Source organism: Erythrolamprus reginae, chromosome 10 (genome assembly GCF_031021105.1).
Source record: "Erythrolamprus reginae isolate rEryReg1 chromosome 10, rEryReg1.hap1, whole genome shotgun sequence".
Lineage (NCBI taxonomy): Eukaryota > Metazoa > Chordata > Lepidosauria > Squamata > Dipsadidae > Erythrolamprus > Erythrolamprus reginae.
Window position 1 is genome coordinate 45,443,507 of NC_091959.1, and position 19,511 is coordinate 45,463,017.

Consider the following 19,511-nt stretch of genomic DNA (forward strand, 5'->3'; position numbering starts at 1 on the left):
AGCTGCCGGCCCTCATGCCGCCACCCCCTCCCTCCAGCGCTTCGCCTCCCGCCGGGCAAGAGGCCTCGGGAGGCAGGTTCTGCCGGCCACAGGACGATGGATGGGACAGAGGGGCGGGAAGGACCGAGAGGCTCAAGCCTCTTTTGGCTTCTGCCGTGGGGCGCTTTTGCGTTTTTGGCTGGGGGGAGGCAGGAGGGCCAGCCTGACCCCCTCTCTCCAGTGCTTAGCTCCCGCTGGGCAAGAGGGCTTGGGAGGCAGGTTCTGCCGGCCACAGGACGATGGCGGGAAAGAGGGGCGGGGAGGACCAGCACCCCCATGCTTAATCCCGCCCCCAACCACGCCCCTTTCCGCCCCCACTGGGCCATAGAAAAATTGTCTTGCTGAAACTGGTCCCTGGTGGAAAAAACGTTGGGGACCACTGCTCTAGACTATACAGATTGAGTTCATTACTCATACCAAACGGCTAAGCCATGGAGAAATATCGGTAGCTGAGGAAGCAAGTTCTTGCCACAGTTATGCTCATTTTTGCTTGACTCTGCCCGGCAGCGCGATCCATTTTATTTTTTACACGATTTCCCCCTGACTTTTAAACATTTTAATACAGGTTGTTTTTCCCCCCTGATTTATTCCATCTTTTTCACGAATTCCCTGGCAATTCCCAAACTGCCGATTTCCCTGATAATTCCCTGTTTTCCTGGATGCCCTAAGAATTAGAGTATGTCATATAATGAAACAATATGAGAATAGATAGAAACATTAGATGAATTGGCAATATTTTGCAAAAGATTTTTCCATAAAAGGATTCACTACTGATTAGGCGGATTGATATTTGAATACTATATTTTGATCGAGAATTAAATAATGTGTTAATAAGCCGATTGTGTTAATAGGTAACGATAGAAATTAAGTGGATTGAATTGATATAATTTGGTTTTTCCCCCCATACCTGTGGGGCTGGCAGGTGGGGGGTTGTGCTGCACAGCATTCAATTCCAGGAGGAGCCGGTCCAGTTCGGACAGGTTATTGCCTAAAGAGGAACTCATCAGGGTCGGAGATGGTTCTGCAGACTTCTGTTTGTTGGGGAAACTGAGGTTCAAGAGATAAACAGTGTGTTATTTGGAAGCGACTCCTAAACACCAGTGCTCTGATTGAACAGATATCCCACCCTTCCTTCCTTCCTTCCTTCCCTCCTTTTCTCCCTCCCTCCCTCCCATCCACCCTTCCTCCTTCCCTCCTTTCACTTTCTTTCCTTCCTTCATTCCTCCCTCTGTCCACCTCTTCCTTTTTCCCTCCTTCCTCTCACCCTTCCTTTCTTTCTCTCTCCTTCCACCTTCCCTTGCTTGTTTGCTCCCTCTATCTTTCTTTCCTCCTTCCTCCCACCCTTCCTTACTCCTTTCCCCTCCCTTCTTTCCTTCCTCTCTCTTTCCTTCCTCCTCTCTTTCCTCCCCTTCCCTTTTTTTCCTTCCTCTCTCCTTCCTTCGTCCCTCTCTCCCTCCTTCTATCCTTCCTTCCTTCTCTTTCTTCCCTCCCACCCTTTCCTTCCTCCCTCCCTCATTCCTCCCACCTTCCCTTTTTTCCTTCCTCTCTCCTTCCTTTGTCCCTCTCTCCCTCCTTCTATCCTTCCTTCTCTTTCTTCCTTCCCTGCCACCCTTTCCTTCCTTCCTCACTCATTCCTCCCACCTTCCCTTTTTTCCTTCCTCTCTCCTTCCTTTGTCCCTCCTCCTTCCATCCTTCCTTCTTTCTTCCTTCCCTCCCACCGTTTCCTTCCTTCCTTCCTCACTCATTCCTCCCACCTTCCCTTTCTCCTTCCTCTCTCCTTCCTTTGTCCCTCTCTCCCTCCTTCTATCCTTCCTTCTCTTTCTTCCCTCCCACCCTTTCCTTCCTTCCTCACCCATTCCTCCCACCTTCCCTTTTTGCCTTCCTCTCTCCTTCCTTTGTCCCTCTCTCCCTCCTTCTACCCTTCCTTCCTTCCTTCTCTTCCTTCCCTCCTCCCTTTCACCCCTCCTATCTGCCTTAATCCTTTTCCCTCCTTCCTTCTCTTCCCTTCCTTCCTTCCTTCTCTTCCTTCCCTCCTCCCTTTCACCCCTCCTATCTGCCTTACTCCTTTTCCCTCCTTCCTTCTCTTCCCTTCTCTTCCCTTCCTTCCTTCCTTCCTTCCTTCCGTCCTCCGTTGCTCTCTTTACCTCCTTTGGGCCGTAGTTTGAGGACCCATGGTGCAAGGGTCTCTTGATTGAGTAAGGGATTGGACTAGATGACCTCTGGTGTCCCTTCCAACTCTGTTATTTTAATAAAGGTGGGGGAAATAGAATACCTATAGACGTGTTCTTCGTCGCTGGCATGCGAAGGAGAGACGGTACAATCTTTGGGCGCAGAGGCACTGGAACTATACGTAGGAGTCTGAGACTGTGGCTGTAAAAATGAACGTTATTTAAATATGTTAGGATCGACAGCTGCGTCAGTCAACATTTCAGGTGCATAACGTTCTTACAAGCTTGCAGGGTTTTTTTCATCCCTCTGAAGAAGTTTTTAGACTGTTTGTTTTATTTATTTATTTATTTATTTATTTATTGGATTTGTATGCCGCCCCTCTCCGCAGACTCGGGGCGGCTAACAACAGTAACAAAACAGTATAATCCAATACTAAAAACAGTTAAAACCCATTATATAAAAACCAGTCATACATACAAACATACCATGCATAAAATTGTAAAGGCCTAGGGAGAAAGAGTATCTCAATTCCCCCATGCCTGGCGGCAGAGGTGGGTTTTAAGCAGCTTACGAAAGGTAAGGAGGGTGGGGGCAATTCTAATCTCTGGGGAGAGTTGGTTCCAGAGGGCCGGGGCCGCCACAGAGAAGGCTCTTCCCCTGGGTCCCGCCAAGCGATATTGTTTGGTTGACGGGACCCGGAGAAGACCCACTCTGTGGGACCTAACTGGTCGCTGGGATTCATGCGGCAGAAGGCGGTCCCTGAGATAGTCTGGTCCGGTGCCATGAAGGGCTTTATAGGTCATAACCAACACTTTGAATTGTGACCAGAAACTGATCGGCAACCAATGCAGACTGCAGAGTGTTGGTGTAACATGGGCATATTTGGGAAAGCCCATGACTGCTCTCGCAGCTGCATTTGTTTTAGTTTTATTGGATTTCAGAACTGTATTTTTTTTCATATGTTCTAAGCTGCCCCAAATCCTCAGAGAAGGGCGGGATAAAAAAATCCAATGAAATAAATAAATAAAACCAGGTTCACTTAGCAGCGAAGTTGGTAAGTGAACAAAGGCCATGATTCACTTAACAACCGTGGCAAGGAAGGTCATAAAACATGGGGCGAAACTCCTGTCGCAAATGTCTCATTTAGCAACGTAAATGTTGGGCTCAACTGCGGTCTTAAGTGGAAGACCTTCTGTGTAGTTACGAAAAAAGAGAGGGAGGGAGAGAAACCCAGACCACTGTGAGAATTAGCTTCCCCCATGGGAAATTTCAAAACGGGAAACAAACAGGATACAGAGCAAATCATGACAATCCGTCTTCACAATTGTCCTGTGGTTCCTTTCCGGAAACACAACTCGTGTTTCACCTCCTCTCCTCCTCAGTAGTGGGTTCCTACCGGAACGGATAAGGACACTACACCGGTAGCAACAGTTGAGCTGTGAGTGTAGCTTCATGGGTGCATGTGCCTCCCCTTGTGGGATTTTTCTTCCTGCGCACGTGCAAGAGATTTTGGCAATTTCTGCACATGCACAGATGCAAAAGATGAGGTGCGCATGCAAGAGATTTTGGCTGATTTTTGCTTCTGTGCATGTGCAGGAAACAAATCCCACAAGGAGAGATTTGCACATGCAAGAGATTTTGGCAAATTTTTTGCTCCTTCACATGCACAGATGCAAAACATGAGGGGCGCATGTAAAAGATTTTTGCAGTTTTTTGCTTCTGTGCATGTGCAGGAAGCTAATCCCACAAGGAGAGATTTGCACATGCAAGAGATTTTGGCGATTTCTTTGCTCCTGCGCATGCACAGATGCAAAAGATGAGGTGTGCATGCAAGAGATTTTGGCAGTTTTTTGCTTCTGCTCATACGCAGATGCAAAACATGAGGTGCGCATGCAAGAGATTTTGGCAGGGTTTTTGCTTCTGTGCATGGGCAGATGTAAAACATGAGGTGTGCATGCAAGTGATTTTGGCAGTTTTTTGCTTCTGCGCATGTGCAGGAAACAAATCCCACAAGGAGAGATTTGCACATACAAGAGATTTTGGGCATTTTTTTGCTCCTGCGCATGTGCAGATGTAAAAGATAAACTGCGCATGCAAGAGATTTTGGCAGTTTTTTGCTTCTGCACATGTGCCGGAAGCAAATCCCACAAGGAGAGATTTGCACATGCAAGAGATTTTGGCAATTTTTGCTTCTGCGCATGTGCAGGAAGCAAATCCCAGAAGGAGAGATTTGCACATGCAAGAGATTTTGGTGATTTTTTTTTGCTCCTGCACATGCGCTGAAGCAAAAAAAAAATCACCTACATCCCTCGACTTTTGTATATAAGTGGAAATGCTATTGCTTTCCGAGGGTGTGGCATTCGAGGTCTATTTTCCCAGGCCGACAATTGACAGAGCACAACAAGACAAACTTTTAAACTTTCCAGCTCTAAAGGAATTATCTGTATCCTAGGTCCTGGGTTTAGCTGGGAGCGAAAGGAGAGCCGTTGCATTCAGTAATATAAGCCGGTATTTCCACGGCGAGCTGTAATTAAGCTTTTTATGCAAAAAAAAAATCCCAGCCACAAAGAGCCACTGAGTTAACCACATTAGTGTAATGATGTCGTGGAAGAGATGCTTCTAGTGCTGAATTGTTTTTAATGGGATTTTAGTAATGACTTTTGGAACTCTGTATTTTGATATAGCCTAGGGGCTAATCAATGAACTGAAGTTGTTAAAGGAATCGTGCAGTTGTTAAGCAAATCGGGTTCCCAGGAAGGAAGGAAGGAAGAAGGGAGGGAGGGAGGGAGGGGAAGAAAGAAAGAAAGAGAGGGAGGGAGGAAGGAAGGTAGGAAGGAGAGAGACAGAGACAAAGAGTCAGAGAAAAAGAGTAAGGAAGGAAGGAAGGAAGGAAGGAGAGAGAGACAGAGACAAAGAAACAGAGAAAAAGAGGAAGGAAGGAAGGAAGGAAGGAAGGAAGGAAGGAAGGAAGGAAGGAAGGAAGGAGAGAGACAAAGAGTCAGAGGAAAAGAGGAAGGAAGGAAGGAAGGAAGGAAGGAAGGAAGGAAGGAAGGAAGGAAGGAAGGAAGGAAGGAAGGAAGGAAGGGAGCCGGGGTGGCACAGTGGTCAGTAGCTGTAGTTCAGCAGTTCAAATCTCACCACCGGCTCAAGGTTGACTCGGCCTTCCATCCTTCCGAGGTGGGTCAAATGAGGACCCAAATTGTTGGGGGGCAAGTGCTGATTCTGCAAACCGCTTAGAGAGGCCTGTAAAAGAACTACGAAGCGGTCTATACGTCTAAATGCTATGGCTATTGACTTTTCATCTCGGAAGCCCCAAGGATTTTGCAACTGTCATAAAAACAGGCTGGTTGCTAAATTACAAACTTTTCTACTTAAGGACCTGGTCACAGAACAAATTAAGTTCCTAAGTAGAGGTACCACTGTATTCTGGTGCGTCTTGTACTCCAAAAAAATACGGTAAGTCATTGGTTGGAAGGAATGTGATTCTCAGGGAACGGAAAGTTAAGATTTTTAGGAAATGAAATACCTGCGGGAGAGGATTTCTGGGAAGGACGGGGTGCCATTGCTCTAAAGAGATGCTGACGGTCCCGTTCAAGGCCTCGTTGGAAGGTGGAGGTGGCACCGGGGGAGGCAGAGCGGCCTCTTGGTAGGTGTGATTCCCAGTCGGGTACGAGTACGAGGTCTCCTCCGAGAGAAACACCGGCCGCTTGGAGATGTGGGAGGTAGTGGATTCCAGATCGGCCAGCAAGGCATCTGCACAAAAACCACCACAAAAGCAAAAGGAGAAAAGTTGTTGGGATTGACGTCCACGGAATCATAGAATCCTCCTCTTCCTTAACTACGTCTCCAGTTCAAGCAATCGATCGAGCCCCTCTGCTTTGCCCCATAGTTTAAAAGCCACCTTCGTTGGTTAAATCTCGAAGCGGATCAAAAAATAAATAAAAAACCCCGAGCCCACCGCAGAAAAGAAAAATGCTTTGAACACTAAATAATAAAAAAAGCGGAGAGGTGTGAGAGCTCAGCTCCTGTTCAAAAAGGAAGCAGAGACGACTAAAGTCTAAAAGCAGCTAATTATAAGTTTTGGTCACGCCGACTCAGTTAAAATGTGGCCGCGAGCAATCCTCAGCGGGGCAAAACAAGAGATCTCTGAATCAGGCCGAAACCCAGGGAAAGACATTGGTTATCAAAAGGTTAAACATAGAAACATAGAAGATTGACGGCAGAATAAGGCCTCCTAGTCCATCTCGTCTGCCCTTATACTATTTCCTGTATTTTATCTTAGGATGGATCTAGGTTTATCCCAGGCATGTCTAAATTCAGTTCCTGTGGATTCTTCCTTCCTTCCTTCCTTCCTTCCTGCCTTCTTTTTCTTTCCTTCCTTCCTTCTTTCCTTCCTTCCTCATTCATAGAAACATAGAAGACTGACGGTAGAAAAAGACCTCCTGGTCCATCTAGTCTGCCCTTATACTATTTCCTGTATTTTATCTTACGATGGATCTAGGTTTATCCCAGGCATGTTTAAATTCAGTTCCTGTGGATTCTTCCTTCCTTCCTTCCTTCCTTCCTTCCTTCCTTCCTTCCTTCCTTCTTTTTCTTTCCTTCCTTCCTTCCTTCTTTCCTTCCTCCCATCCTTCCTCATTCATAGAAACATAGAAGATTGACGGTAGAAAAAGACCTCCTGGTCCATCTAGTCTGCCCTTATACTATTTCCTATATTTTATCTTAGGATGGATATATGTTTATCCCAGGCATGTTTAAATTCAGTGACTGTGGATTCTTCCTTCCTTCCTTCCTTCCTTCCTTCCTTCTTTTTCTTTCCTTCCTTCCTTCCTTCCTTCTTTCCTTCCTCATTCATAGAAACATAGAAGATCGACGGTAGAAAAAGACCTCCTGGTCCATCTAGTCTGCCCTTATACTATTTCCTATATTTATCTTAGGATGGATCTATGTTTATCCCAGGTCCCGTCTACGAAACAATGTTGTCTGGTGGGACCCAGGGGAAGAGCCTTCTCTGTGGCAGCCCCGACCCTCTGGAATCAACTCCCTCAATTGTGGTTGTAAGTTGAGGAGTGTGTGTGTGTGTGTGTGTACCCAGGAGAAAAACAGGTGTAAATCCTTTCAAAAAACAACAACAAAAATAACAACAATAACAATTATAATTCAGCTGTAATTAATCATTTTTACATTCCGCTGGTTGTTCAACCGCCCGGTCGAGAACGACGTTCGTCTCTGGTTAATCATAAAACTGTTTGTTCAGAGTGCAGGCAACACACACGATAGACAAACACACACACACATAAACGCACACGAGCAGGTTTCATCCACTTCCTTTCCACCCTGCCTGCCTGAACAAAGAAACCGGAGGAAAAGGGAAATTCCGGCTTTTGGCTCTTTTGCCAAGAAAATTACAGCAAACTATACAATATTTGCAACACAACACAGCTTGTAAGACCCAGGCGTCTGCCGGCGTGAGATTAATTAAGATACTGTATCTCATTTTCTACACTAATTTCTATGGAGACTCAAGGAATGCGGTCAGATATTCGCATGCAGATATACGCAGTCCTAAGACCACAAATGACCCCAAAAACTTCTGTTGAGGAGGGAGATAGTTATAGTTTGGGCCCGCTTTTATGACCTTTCTGGCCAGGGTTGTGAAGTGAATCACTGCACTTGTTCAAAGTTGTACAGTTGTTAAGTTGAATCTGGCTCCCCCATTGTTTTTGCTTGTCAGAAGGTCGTAAAAGGAGACCACGGGGCCCTGGAAGGAGGAAGGAGAAGGAAAAGAAGAAAGGAAGGAAGGAAAAGAAGGAAGGAAAGAAGGAAAGAAGGAGGAGGAGGAGGAAGAGGAAGGAGAAGGAGAAGACGACGACTTTTGACTTTCTAGTTTTGTGAATCTTGCTATTCTTTGAGTTTGGTGGTTTTCTTGAAGATGTTTTCAGTACCATAATAAGTACAGTGATACCTTGTCTTACAAACTTAATTGGTTCCGGGACGAGATTCTTAAGGTGAAAAGTTTGTAAGACGAAACAATGTTTCCCATAGGAATCAATGGAAAAGCGATTAATGTGTGCAAGCCCAAAATTCACCCCTTTTGCCAGCCGAAGTGCCCATGTTTGCGCTGCTGGGATTCTCCTGAGGTTCCCTTCCATGGGAAACCCCACCTCCGCACTTCTGTGTTTTTGCGATGCTGCAGGGGAATCCCAGCAGGGGAATCCCAGCATCGCAAAAACGAGCGCTTCGCTGGCAACGGAAGTCCAGAGATGGGGTTTCCCAGCAAAGGGAGCATCAGTGAAATCGCAGCATCGCAAAAATACCGGAGTCCTCAAAACCCCACCTCTGGACCTCTGTGTTTTTGCGATGCTGCAATTTCACTGAGGCTCCCCTCGCTGGGAAACCCCACCTCTGGACTTCCATTGCCAGCAAAGCACCCGTTTTTGCGCTGCTGGGATTCCCCTGCAGCATCACAAAAACACAGAAGTCCGAAAGTGGGGTTTCCCATGGAGGGGAGCCTCAGGGGAATCCCAGCAGTGCAAAAATGGGTGCTTTGCTGACAACGGAAGTCCGGAGGCGGGGCATCCCAGCGGAGGCGGTGGGTTTGTAAGGTGAAAATAGTTTGTAAGAAGAGGCAAAAAAATCTTAAACCCCGGGTTTGTATCTCGAAAAGTTTGTATGACGAGGCGTTTGTAAGACGAGGTATCACTGTAATATCATCAGTGCCAGAAGGGAGTGAAGTTTGCAGACAGGAGGTGGAGGAGGAGGAGGAAGAGGAGGAAAAGAACAGTGGGGGCCTTGGTGTTCTCTGAGCTTGGTGGTTTTCTTGCAGACATTTCATTGCCCTACTAGGCAACACCATCAGTACTAGAAGGGAGTGAAGATTGGGAGGAGGAGGAGGAGGGAGAGGAAGAGGAGGAGAGGAGTGGGAGGAACGGCTACTTCCTTAATCCCTGTGTTCTTTGATTGAGTCAATGTTTAAACAGACTTGATGAGTCACCCTTGAGCAGGGTAGGTGTGGCTCCAAACACTTTCCTTCAGGCAATGATTATTCATGTTCTTTTCTTTTTCATTCTTACACACACACAAATACACACCCCTAGCCTCATTCCACTCCACCACCAGTTCTCCATTGCAAAAGCAGGCCAGGAAAAGCAGAGTTAAACAGAACACCAGAATTGAAAGGGACCTTAGAGATCTTCTAGTTCAACCCCCTGGTTGAGTACCCTTGAGGTCCCATGATCCCCTTTTTGCGACCTTCGGACCAGCAAAGTCAAACCAGGTTCCACTTAATAACCGAGGTTACTAATTTAACAACTTCGATGAATCACTTAACAAACATGGCCAGATGTTTAATGCTGAAGCACAGAAAGAAGATAATATAATTTAAATTCTTAATAATAACCTTCTCTCCCCCTGTATTGCTATTGTTATAATTAGATTTAAGGCATGATATGAATATTTTTTTTCTTTCTTGTATGAAGAGTAGAAGTAAATTTGGAACTTTCCTTGTACAGGACAGATTGATTGATTGATTGATTGATTGATTAACTTACTTACTTACTTACTTACTTACTTACTTACTTACTTACTTACTTACTTACTTACTTATTTATTTATTAGATTTGTATGCCGCCCCTCTTCGAAGACTCGGGGCGGCTAACAACAATAAAAAAGACAATGTAAACAAATCTAATATTAAAAATAATCTAAAAAACCCCAATTTAACCCTGCTGTTCTGTTCGGGTCGTATGTGACCCGAAGCCAAGTTTGAGTCCCTGTAAAAAATTTTCCCTGCATATCTGAAACTTGAAATTTCATGACTTTTCATCATTTCAGGGGTTCTCTCTATGAGAATTTTTTTGGGGGGGTGGGGGGCTTAGTTTTTGCTGAGCAAAAAAAGTTCCTAATGTTATGTTCGGGTCACATACGACCCGGACCGAAAACACTTCATTTGAAGTGCTTATGTTTGGTCAATTTGAAAACTTTTTTCACTTGGAAAGTAGTCTGAACATTTCTGCACACAATGATATGAAAATTGAAATGAAAAAATTAATCCTTATTGGTTTATTTTGCACATAAATGTGCCGCCCCCCCCGTTTTTGTGATTTTTTTTCAATTTATGGATAGTTTTGCTTGCAAAATCCATTCTATTTTACTGGAGTTGGTGTGGGATTGGTAGCTTGAACATTTCTGAATATAAGAAAAATATAAAGGAACTGAAAAAAATGATTCTTACTGGTTTTTTAACATCAGAAATAAGGCCTCCCCCCCCCTCGGCTGCTTGCAATCATTTTCACTTTTTATTTTTTTATGCTCCAAATCCGAAATATTCTTTAAAATCTTAGGCATTCATTTACTCAATTTAACAATGCTGGTCATCAAAAAATATTTTTGGGGTGGTGGCTAATTGTTTTCTGGGCCAAAAAAAATCATAACTTCAAATCTGTTTCTGTTCGTATATGACAGGACCAAAAATATTTTTTTTAGGTACTTGAATTTAATCTTTTTGAAAACTTTTTCAACTGGAAAACTAGTTTGAACATTTATGAACATAATGATATGAAAATTGAACTGGAAAAATTGAGACTTATATTTTTATTTTGATCAAAAAGCCCCTCCCCCCATCCTTTTTGAATTTTGTGTCAATTTATATTTTTTAAGGCTACAAATCCCTAAGGAATTTCCCCCCAAAAGGTTTGATATACTAAATTGAACAATCCTGAACATAAGAAAAATATAAATGAACTGAAAAAAATGACTCTTATTGGTTTATTGTTTTATACTCGAGTATAAGCCTACTCGAGTATAAGCCTATTTGAGTATAAGCATGGGGGCCCATTTATGAGCAAAATAAACCAATAAGGATCATTTTTTCAGTTTAATTTTCATATCATTATGTTCAGAAAGGTTCAAGCTACCAATCCCACACCAAAATAGAATAGTAAAATAGAATGCATTTTGCAGGCAAAATTATCAATAAACTCAAAAGTTTTGATATACTAAATTGAACAATCCTAAACATAAGAAAAATAGAAATGAACTGAAAAAAAATGATTCTTATTGGTTTATTTTTGAATATAAGACCATATCATTTTATACTCGAGTATAAGCCTACTCGAGTATAAGCCTATTTGAGTATAAGCATGGGGGCCCATTTATGAGCAAAATAAACCAATAAGGATTAATTTTCTCAGTTCAATTTTCATATCATTGTGTGCAGAAATGTTCAAGCTACCAATCCCACACCAACTTTAGTAAAATAGAATGGATTTTGCAAGCAAAACTATCCATAAATTGAAAAAACTTTCACAAAAACGGGGGGGGAGGCACATTTATGTGCAAAATAAACCAATAAGGATTAATTTTTTCAGTTCAATTTTCATTCCATTGTGTGCAGAAATGTTCAAACATGTTTCCAGGTGAAAAAAGCTTTCAAAAAGACCAAACATAAGCACTGCAAATGAAGAGTTTTCGGTCCGGGTCAGGGTGACCCGGGAACATAACATTAGGAACTTTTTTCGAACAGAACAGCAGGGTTAAAGAACCACTCATACATACAAGCATACCGTGTATAAATTCTATAAGCCTAGGGGGAAGGGAAATTTCAATTCCCCCATGCCTGACGACAGAGGGGGGTTTTAAGGAGCTTGCAAAAGGCAAGAAGGGTGGGAGCAACTCTGATATCTGGGGGGAGTTGGTTCCAGAGAGTCGGGGCCGCCACAGAGAAGGCTCTTCCCCTAGGTCCCGCCAGACGACATTGTTTAGTCGACGGGACCCGGAGAAGGCCAACTCTGTGGGACCTAACTGGTCGCTGGGATTTGTGTGGCAGAAGGCGGTCCCGGAGATAATCTGGTCCGATGCCATGAAGGGCTTTATAGGTCATAACCAACACTTTGAATTGTGACCGGAAACCGATCGGCAACCAATGTAGACTGCGGAGTGTTGGAGTAGCATGGGCATGTTTAGGAAAGCCCATGATAGCTCTCGCAGCTGCATTCTGCAGGATCTGAAGTTTCCGAACACTTTTCAAAGGTAGCCCCATGTAGAGAGCGTTACAGTAGTCAAGCCTCGAGGTGATGAGGGCATGAGTGACTGTGAGCAGTGACTCCCGGTCCAAATAGGGCCACAATTGGTGCACCAGGCGAACCTGGGCAAACGTCCCCCTCGCCACAGCTGAAAGATGGTTCTCTAATGTAAGCTGTGGATCGAGGAGGACGCCCAAGTTGCGGACCCTCTCTGAGGGGGTCAATAATTTCCCCCCCCCCAGCATTATGGACGGACAGATGGAATTGTCCTTGGGAGGCACAACCCACAGCCACTCCGTCTTATCCAGGTTGAGATATATTGAAATGAGGTTTAAAAACACAAATGAGATAAGTAAGAATATAAGAAGCAGACTAAAGCACTATGGCATAGTTTTAGTAGAAAAAAAGCAAACATTTTGATAGCTGATAGCATTTTGAACCCAAATGAGAACAGAAAACAATCTTTGAAATCCAGATGACAAAATTAGAAAAGGAAGATAGCACAAGTTCAATGGTGTATACCAAAACAAAACGGATAAACAATTAAGAATTTTGATTGAGAATTTGGCAATTGATATTAAATTGTATTGAATTCTAATGTGAAGGTATGTGGATTTATATTTCTGTAAGGTGTGGAGGAAAAAAATTAAAAAAAATTGTATCCCAAACGTGGTCAGAAATGGAGCAAAATTTACTGAACAATTTTCTCAACTTAACAAACATAAATTCTGAGCTCAGCTGCCGTAATAAGGTGAGGAATAACTAATTTACCGACCGCAGTGATTCGCTTAACAACCGCGGCAAGACAAGTTGTAAAAAAAAAACCCGTCACTTAACAAACATTTTGCTTAAGCACAGAGGTTTGAGGAGTCAATTCCCAAACCAATTTGGCCGGTTAAAAAAAAATATCAAGGCACCCCCATTTCTCCTCAGGAAGAAATTGCTGACGTGAAGAGATTTGAAAGGATTCGATCTTGTTTCTTTTCTTAGCTCGATCGACGATTCCGTTATCAATATCGCTGCGTCCTTCAGAATGGCCGAAGTGCTCTTTCAAAATCAGTATCTCCCGTATTTATTTATTATTTATTAGATTTATTGGATTAGATTTATTTTTACTTCCCCTTCCCTGATGAATTAGCTGCTGTTACTTCTTTTTTTTTAACCTGAGGGGAATAAGGGAACGGCTACCTCAGCGGTAAACTTGAGGGTCGTATATCGAATATTAGATAAAAGCTCTTTGCTAAGAATGACTTTGTATCGGATGTAATTCACGACGGATCGATTTGGCATTTTTGGACGTTTGTCACACAAAGATGTGCTTTCTGGACAGAATTTATAATGTTTCCTTTTAGTGACCGTTCGAATATTTTTCTGATAATGAAAAGTAAGGGAGACTAGTATAGATCTAATTCAAGTTATTTTGCTCTCATCAACTATATATTATATATATTATATACCTACATACCTGTACCTCACCTAAAAAAGATATGGATAAAATTGAATGGGTCCAAAGACGGGCTACACAAATAGTGGAAGGTCTTAAGCATAAAACGTATCAGGAAAGACTCAATGAACTCAATCTGTACAGTCTGGAGGACAGAAGGAAAAGGGGGGACACGATCGAAACATTTAAATATGTTAAAGGGTTCAATACGGTTCAGGAGGGAAGTGATTTTTAATAGGAAAGTGAACACAAGAACAAGGGGACACAATCTGAGGTTAGTTGGGGGGAAGATCAGAGGCAACGTGAGAAAATATTATTTGACTGAAAGAGTAGTAGGTGCTTGGAACAAACTTCCACCAGACATGGTTGGTCAATCCACAGTCACTGAATTTAAACATGCCTGGGATAAACATAGATCCATCCTAAGATAAAATACAAGAAATAGTATAAGGGCAGACTAGATGGACCCTGAGGTCTTTTTCTGCCGTCAATCTTCTATGTTTCCATGTACCCATCAAAATCTATGAATATATCATATATGTAATACAGTATATATATTATATATATATGTATATTTTAACCGGTCAAATTATATATAATCAATTACTTCTATAGTCCACAAGATGGGGCAGGCCAACTAGGCAGAAAAATAACTAATACTGTATACTGCAGAAGCATTAGCCATTTGCTGATAAAATCAATATGGTTGAGCAATCGAACACTCCTACTTGAAAAAGAGGAATAAACACGCTCAGAGAGGAAGGAACAGTTTACAAAGATATTAGAGAGATATCAGGGTAAGCACGGTGGAAGATCATTTGACCAAGATTTGAAGGCTCCATATCACACAATGATGGGTGTTGTGGTTAGCTCTGGCCCAGCTCCTGCCCCAAGGACTGTGGGTGTGGGGGAGACATCCACATGCTGCAGGCCTGTTGTGCTCCTGGTGGAATCTGCTGATGAAGGCTCCTCTGACCAAGAAGACATGAGTGACAGGGAGGAGGAGAGTGGGGCAGACAGCTCAGAAGGAGATCAATTCTCTAGCTCCTCCTTGGATTCAGAACAAGAGTTAATGATACAGCCACACATGCGGAGAGCGATGCATAGGCAGCAACAACTGAGAGATTATTATCAAAGAAAATGAGGCCACCTGTGGTTGGGTGGGTCTGTGGTCATTAGTGAGGCTGCTATAAAGAGCAGCCTGTGGGTTTGGCCATTGTGGAGGATTATCTGATCTTTGTATTTCATGACTGCTTTACTGATTTTGACCTTTTGTGTGCTGATTTTTCCCCGCTTTGAAACTAAACCAGGGCAAAGTGTATTTCACTTTGTGAAAGAAGAAGGGCTGTGAATTGCCTCACAGCTGCAAGCTAAGTATCACAGAACTGATAAGGGACTTGTACAAATTACCAGTTTGTTTGGAGACGAGTGCTCTTTGCTTTACCAAAAGAGGGCTTGGTTTAAGTGAATTTCCATTATAAAGAACATTGTTTTGCATTTTCAAACGTGTGTGTGTCTGAAATTTGTACCTATGAATTTTTGGGAGGAGTCTACCAGAGAGAACAACAGAACAATGGGTAACTAGGTTCCTCAAATGTAGCCCAGCCCTCCAGATGTGTGGCTGAGAATTTGAGGGGGATTCTAGAGGTAGGTCCTCGACTTACAACGATTCCATTTAGTGACCGTGCAAAGTTAACAATGGATTTGCCTTCTGACTGTTGGGGCTTCAGCTCCGGTCATGCTGAATAGGGTTGTTGGAGATTATGATGGAAACTGAAACCCAACAGCAATCGGGAAGGCAATCAAAGCGTTTTGGGGAATAATTGACAGACCCGTAAAAAGCTAACTAACAAAAACCCAGGAAGGGAATATGTCTCTGCTTGCTTTTTGCCAGAGGACCCGTTCCACTCAAATATTTTGGCACGCCCAGGAGGTGCATTCTTGCTAGGGCTTAAATCAAGAGCCTGGAAATTAATTCATCCTGGCACTGGCAGGCGCCTTTTTTTGTGGCAAAAGCCAACCATCATATAAGACATAAAAAAAAGAAATTTGGGCAAACATACACAGGTGGCTGTGGAAGAGAAAGAGAGAGAAAGAAAAAGAGGAAGAGGAAGGAAAGAAAAAGAGAGAGAGGAAGGAAGGAAGGAGGGAGGGAGGAAGAAAGAAAAGAGAAAGGAAGAAAGGAGGCAGGAAGGGAAAGAAAGGAAGGAGAAAGGAAGGAGAGACAAAGGAAGAAAGGAAGGAAGGAAGGAAGCAGGGAGGCAGGAAGGAAGGAAGAAAAGAGAAAGGAAGAAAGGAGGCAGGAAGGAAGGAAGGGAAAGAAAGGAAGGAGAAAGGAAGGAGAAACAAAGGAAGGAAGGAAGGAAGCAGGGAGGCAGGGAAGGAAGGGAGGAAAGAGGAAGGAAGGAAAGAAGCAGGGAGGGAGGAAGGAGAAGGAAGGAAAGAATGAAAGAGAAAGGAAGAAAGGAGGCAGGAAGGAAGGAAGAGAAAGAAAGGGAGGAAGAAGGCAGGGAGAAAGGTGGAGAACAAAAAAAGGAAGTAAGAGAGAAAGAGAGAGGAAGGGGAGGAAGGGAAGGAGAAGGCAGGCAGGCAAGAAGGAAGGAAGGAAGGAAGGAAGGAAGGAAGGAAGGACTGAAAGGAAAGGAGAAAAAGGAAAAATATTGGGTTTCATCCCCCTTTTCCTGAAAACCCCTTCCCAACGAGTCAAGGAGTTTCATTCTTGGGAATCGGGGATCAGCCTTCAGCCGGAAGGATCCAGTTCTCCAGAGCGATCTGGCAATCTCCCTATAAACCAGGTCGTTTCTTCCAAGCATTCTTTCTCTATCTAGATCCCTCCCTTATCCAAGAGGGCAAAAGGTTCACTCGTTCCAAGGTTCAGCCTTCCAGCAATCTCTGCACTCTGTTTATGCTGGCTAGCTTAAAACGCAGCTAAACCTCAAGCAGGAGATATTTATTTCCTTCCCTTTCAGGAGTTTTTTCCCCCCCTCTTGAAATCATTTCGCTTCTCATCCAAAAACCTTCTTCAGTTCTGACTGAGTGGTGGGGAATGGAAGGCTTTATATATTCCTTGGAAGCAGCTGGTCCTCAGTACTTTTGGTTGTCCAGATAACATCAGGACAATAATCATGTTCTATATTTTTCTGCAATGTACTGTGTAAAATGATTGTTGAGTGTTTGGTTGATAGGTTTGTCTTTTAATTGTTTTTGAATTGTAGTATTCATTGGATTTACATTATTGTTCTGTTTTTATATATGCTGTGAGCCGCCCTGAGTCCTCGGAGAGGGGCGGCATACAAATCCAATTATATAAATAAAATAAAATAAAATAAAATAAAATAAAATAAAATAAATAAGATAAATAAGATAAATAAAATAAAATAAATAAATAAATAAAATAAATAAAATAAATAAAATAAATAAAATAAATAAAATAAATAAAATAAATAAAATAAATAAAATAAATAAAATAAATAAAATAAATAAAATAAATAAAATAAATAAATAAAATAAATAAAATAAAATAAATAAATAAAATAAAATAAAATAATAAAATAAAATTTAAAAATAAATAACTGTCACGAGGATTTGGACCAGAATATCTCCGAGACCGCCTTCTGCCGCACGATTCTGCCGCACGAATCCCAGCGATCGATTAGGTCCCACAGAGTGGGCCTTCTCCGGGTCCCGTCAACTAAACAATGTCGGTTGGCGGGCCCCAGGGGAAGAGCCTTCTCTGTGGCGGCCCTGACTCTCTGGAACCAGCTCCCCCCAGAGATTAGGACTGCCCCTACTTTCCTTGCATTTCGTAAGCTCCTTAAAACCCACCTTTGTCGTCAGGCATGGGGGAACTAAGACATCTCCCCCGGGCATATACAATTTATGCATGGTATGTTTGTATGTATGTTTGTTTAGTAAATAGGTTTTTAAAAATATTTTAAATTATAATTTAGATTTGTCATGAATTGTTTTGTTTTGCTGTGAGCCGCCCCGAGTCTGCGGAGAGGGGCGGCATACAAATCTAAATAATAAATAAATAAATAATAAATAAATAAATATACGCTGCTCAAAAATAAAATAAAATAAAGGGGACACTTAAAAAACAGAATATAACTCCAAGTAAATCAAACTTCTGTGAAATCAAACTGTCCATTTAGGAAGCAACGCTGATTGACCGTCAATTTCACATGCTGTTGGCGCAAATGGAATAGTTGAGCACATTGCGACATTTTGGGGAATGTTCTTGCCAAGGAGACATGGAGTCTACCTCTTCTCCAAAAGCACCTAGGGGCAGGACAAGAAGCAACTTGGGTGGAAGCTTATCAAAAGAGAGACGTCACCTGAAACTTGAAGGAGAAATTCCATGAGAAGCAGAGCAATTGTTCCATCGAACAGTTTGCCTTCCAAAACTGTAAGTGTTCCATCGCTGGAGGTTTTCAAGAAGTATTTTGGCCCATTTCCTCCCATGTTGACTGTATGACTGCAACTTGTTGCTTACAGTTGGGCTACAAGAATGGTGGAAGGTCTTAAGCATAAAACATATCAGGAAAGACTTAATGAACTCAATCTGTCTAGTCTGGAGGACAGAAGGGAAAGGGGGGACATGATCGAAACATTTAAATATGTTAAAGGGTTAAATAAGGTCCAGGAGGGAAGTGTTTTTAATAGGAAAGTGAACACAAGAACAAGGGGACACAATCTGAAGTTAGTTGGGGGAAAGAGCAAAAGCAACATGAGAAAATATTAGTAGTAGATCCTTGGAACAAACTTCCAGCAGACGTGGTTGGTAAATCCACAGGAACTGAATGTAAACATGCCTGGGATAAACATATATCCATTGTAAGATAAAATACAGGAAATAATGTAAGGGCAGACTAGATGGACCATGAGGTCTTTTTCTGCCGTCAGTCTTCTATGTTTCTATATCCTAATATTTTTATTAATATTGCTTCTTCATTGCTTATTTGACCCCTATGACAATCATTAATTTATTTATTTATTTATTTATTATTTATTAATCAGATTTGTATGCCGCCCCTCTCCGCAGACTCGGGGCGGCTCACAGCAATAATAATACAATGTAAACAAATCCAATATTTAAGTTAATTTAAAAAACCCCAATTTAGAAACCAATCATACATACTCAATCATACATTAAGTGTTGTACCACATGATTCTTGACAAATGTATCTTTTTCTTTTATGTACGCTGAGAGCATCTGCACCAAAGACAAATTCCTTGTGTGTCCAATCACACTTGGCCAATAAAATTCTATTCTATTCTATTCTGTTTTCAACTACTTTCTCAGGTTTATGACCCCACCAGTTCTTTGCGACTGGTAGGTGGTAGTTGTGGCAGAGGTTCCAATGAAGCATTTGGAAGTAGTATTAAGTAGTTGTGCCTCAGTTTGTAGCCCATCTATATGATTTTCTTGCAGCCGCTGAGGATGTGATCAATGGTTTCATTACCTTCCTTGCAAAATCTGCATTGTTGCTGTTGTTATTATTATTATTATTATTATTATTATAGAAACATAGAAGATTGACGGCAGAAAAAGACTTCACGGTCCATCCAGTCTGCCCTTATACTATTTCTGCTATTTTATCTTAGGATGGATCTATGTTTATCCCAGGCGGGTTTCAATTCAGTGACTGTGGATTGACCAACTACGTCTGCTGGAAGTTTGTTCCAAGCATCTACTACTTTCAGTAAAATAAAATTTTCTCACGTCAATTCAGATCCTTCCGCAACTAACTAACTTGTTCTTGTATTCACTTTCCTATTAAAAACACTTCCCTCTTGAAACTTATTGAACCCCTTGACATATTTAAATAGAATAG

At 42.4% G+C, this 19,511-nt stretch overlaps 1 protein-coding gene across 2 annotated transcripts in view; it reads right to left on the reverse strand.

Annotated features, from left to right (window-relative positions):
* PXN (paxillin) overlaps window positions 1-19,511 on the reverse strand; it is a 59,639-nt gene that overhangs the window by 17,145 nt on the left and 22,983 nt on the right. Inside the window, exons 1-4 of one of the 2 annotated variants that reach the window (XM_070763111.1) lie at window positions 18,012-18,170; window positions 5,735-5,961; window positions 2,312-2,409; window positions 947-1,086 (exon numbers count right to left, since the gene is read on the reverse strand). In XM_070763111.1, the coding sequence (XP_070619212.1) occupies window positions 947-1,086; window positions 2,312-2,409; window positions 5,735-5,961; window positions 18,012-18,138 (592 nt within the window). In that variant the 5' untranslated portion in view covers window positions 18,139-18,170. Of the gene's footprint in view, window positions 1-946; window positions 1,087-2,311; window positions 2,410-5,734; window positions 5,962-18,011; window positions 18,171-19,511 lie in introns of those variants that run through there. The other variant, XM_070763112.1, reaches the window with a different exon arrangement.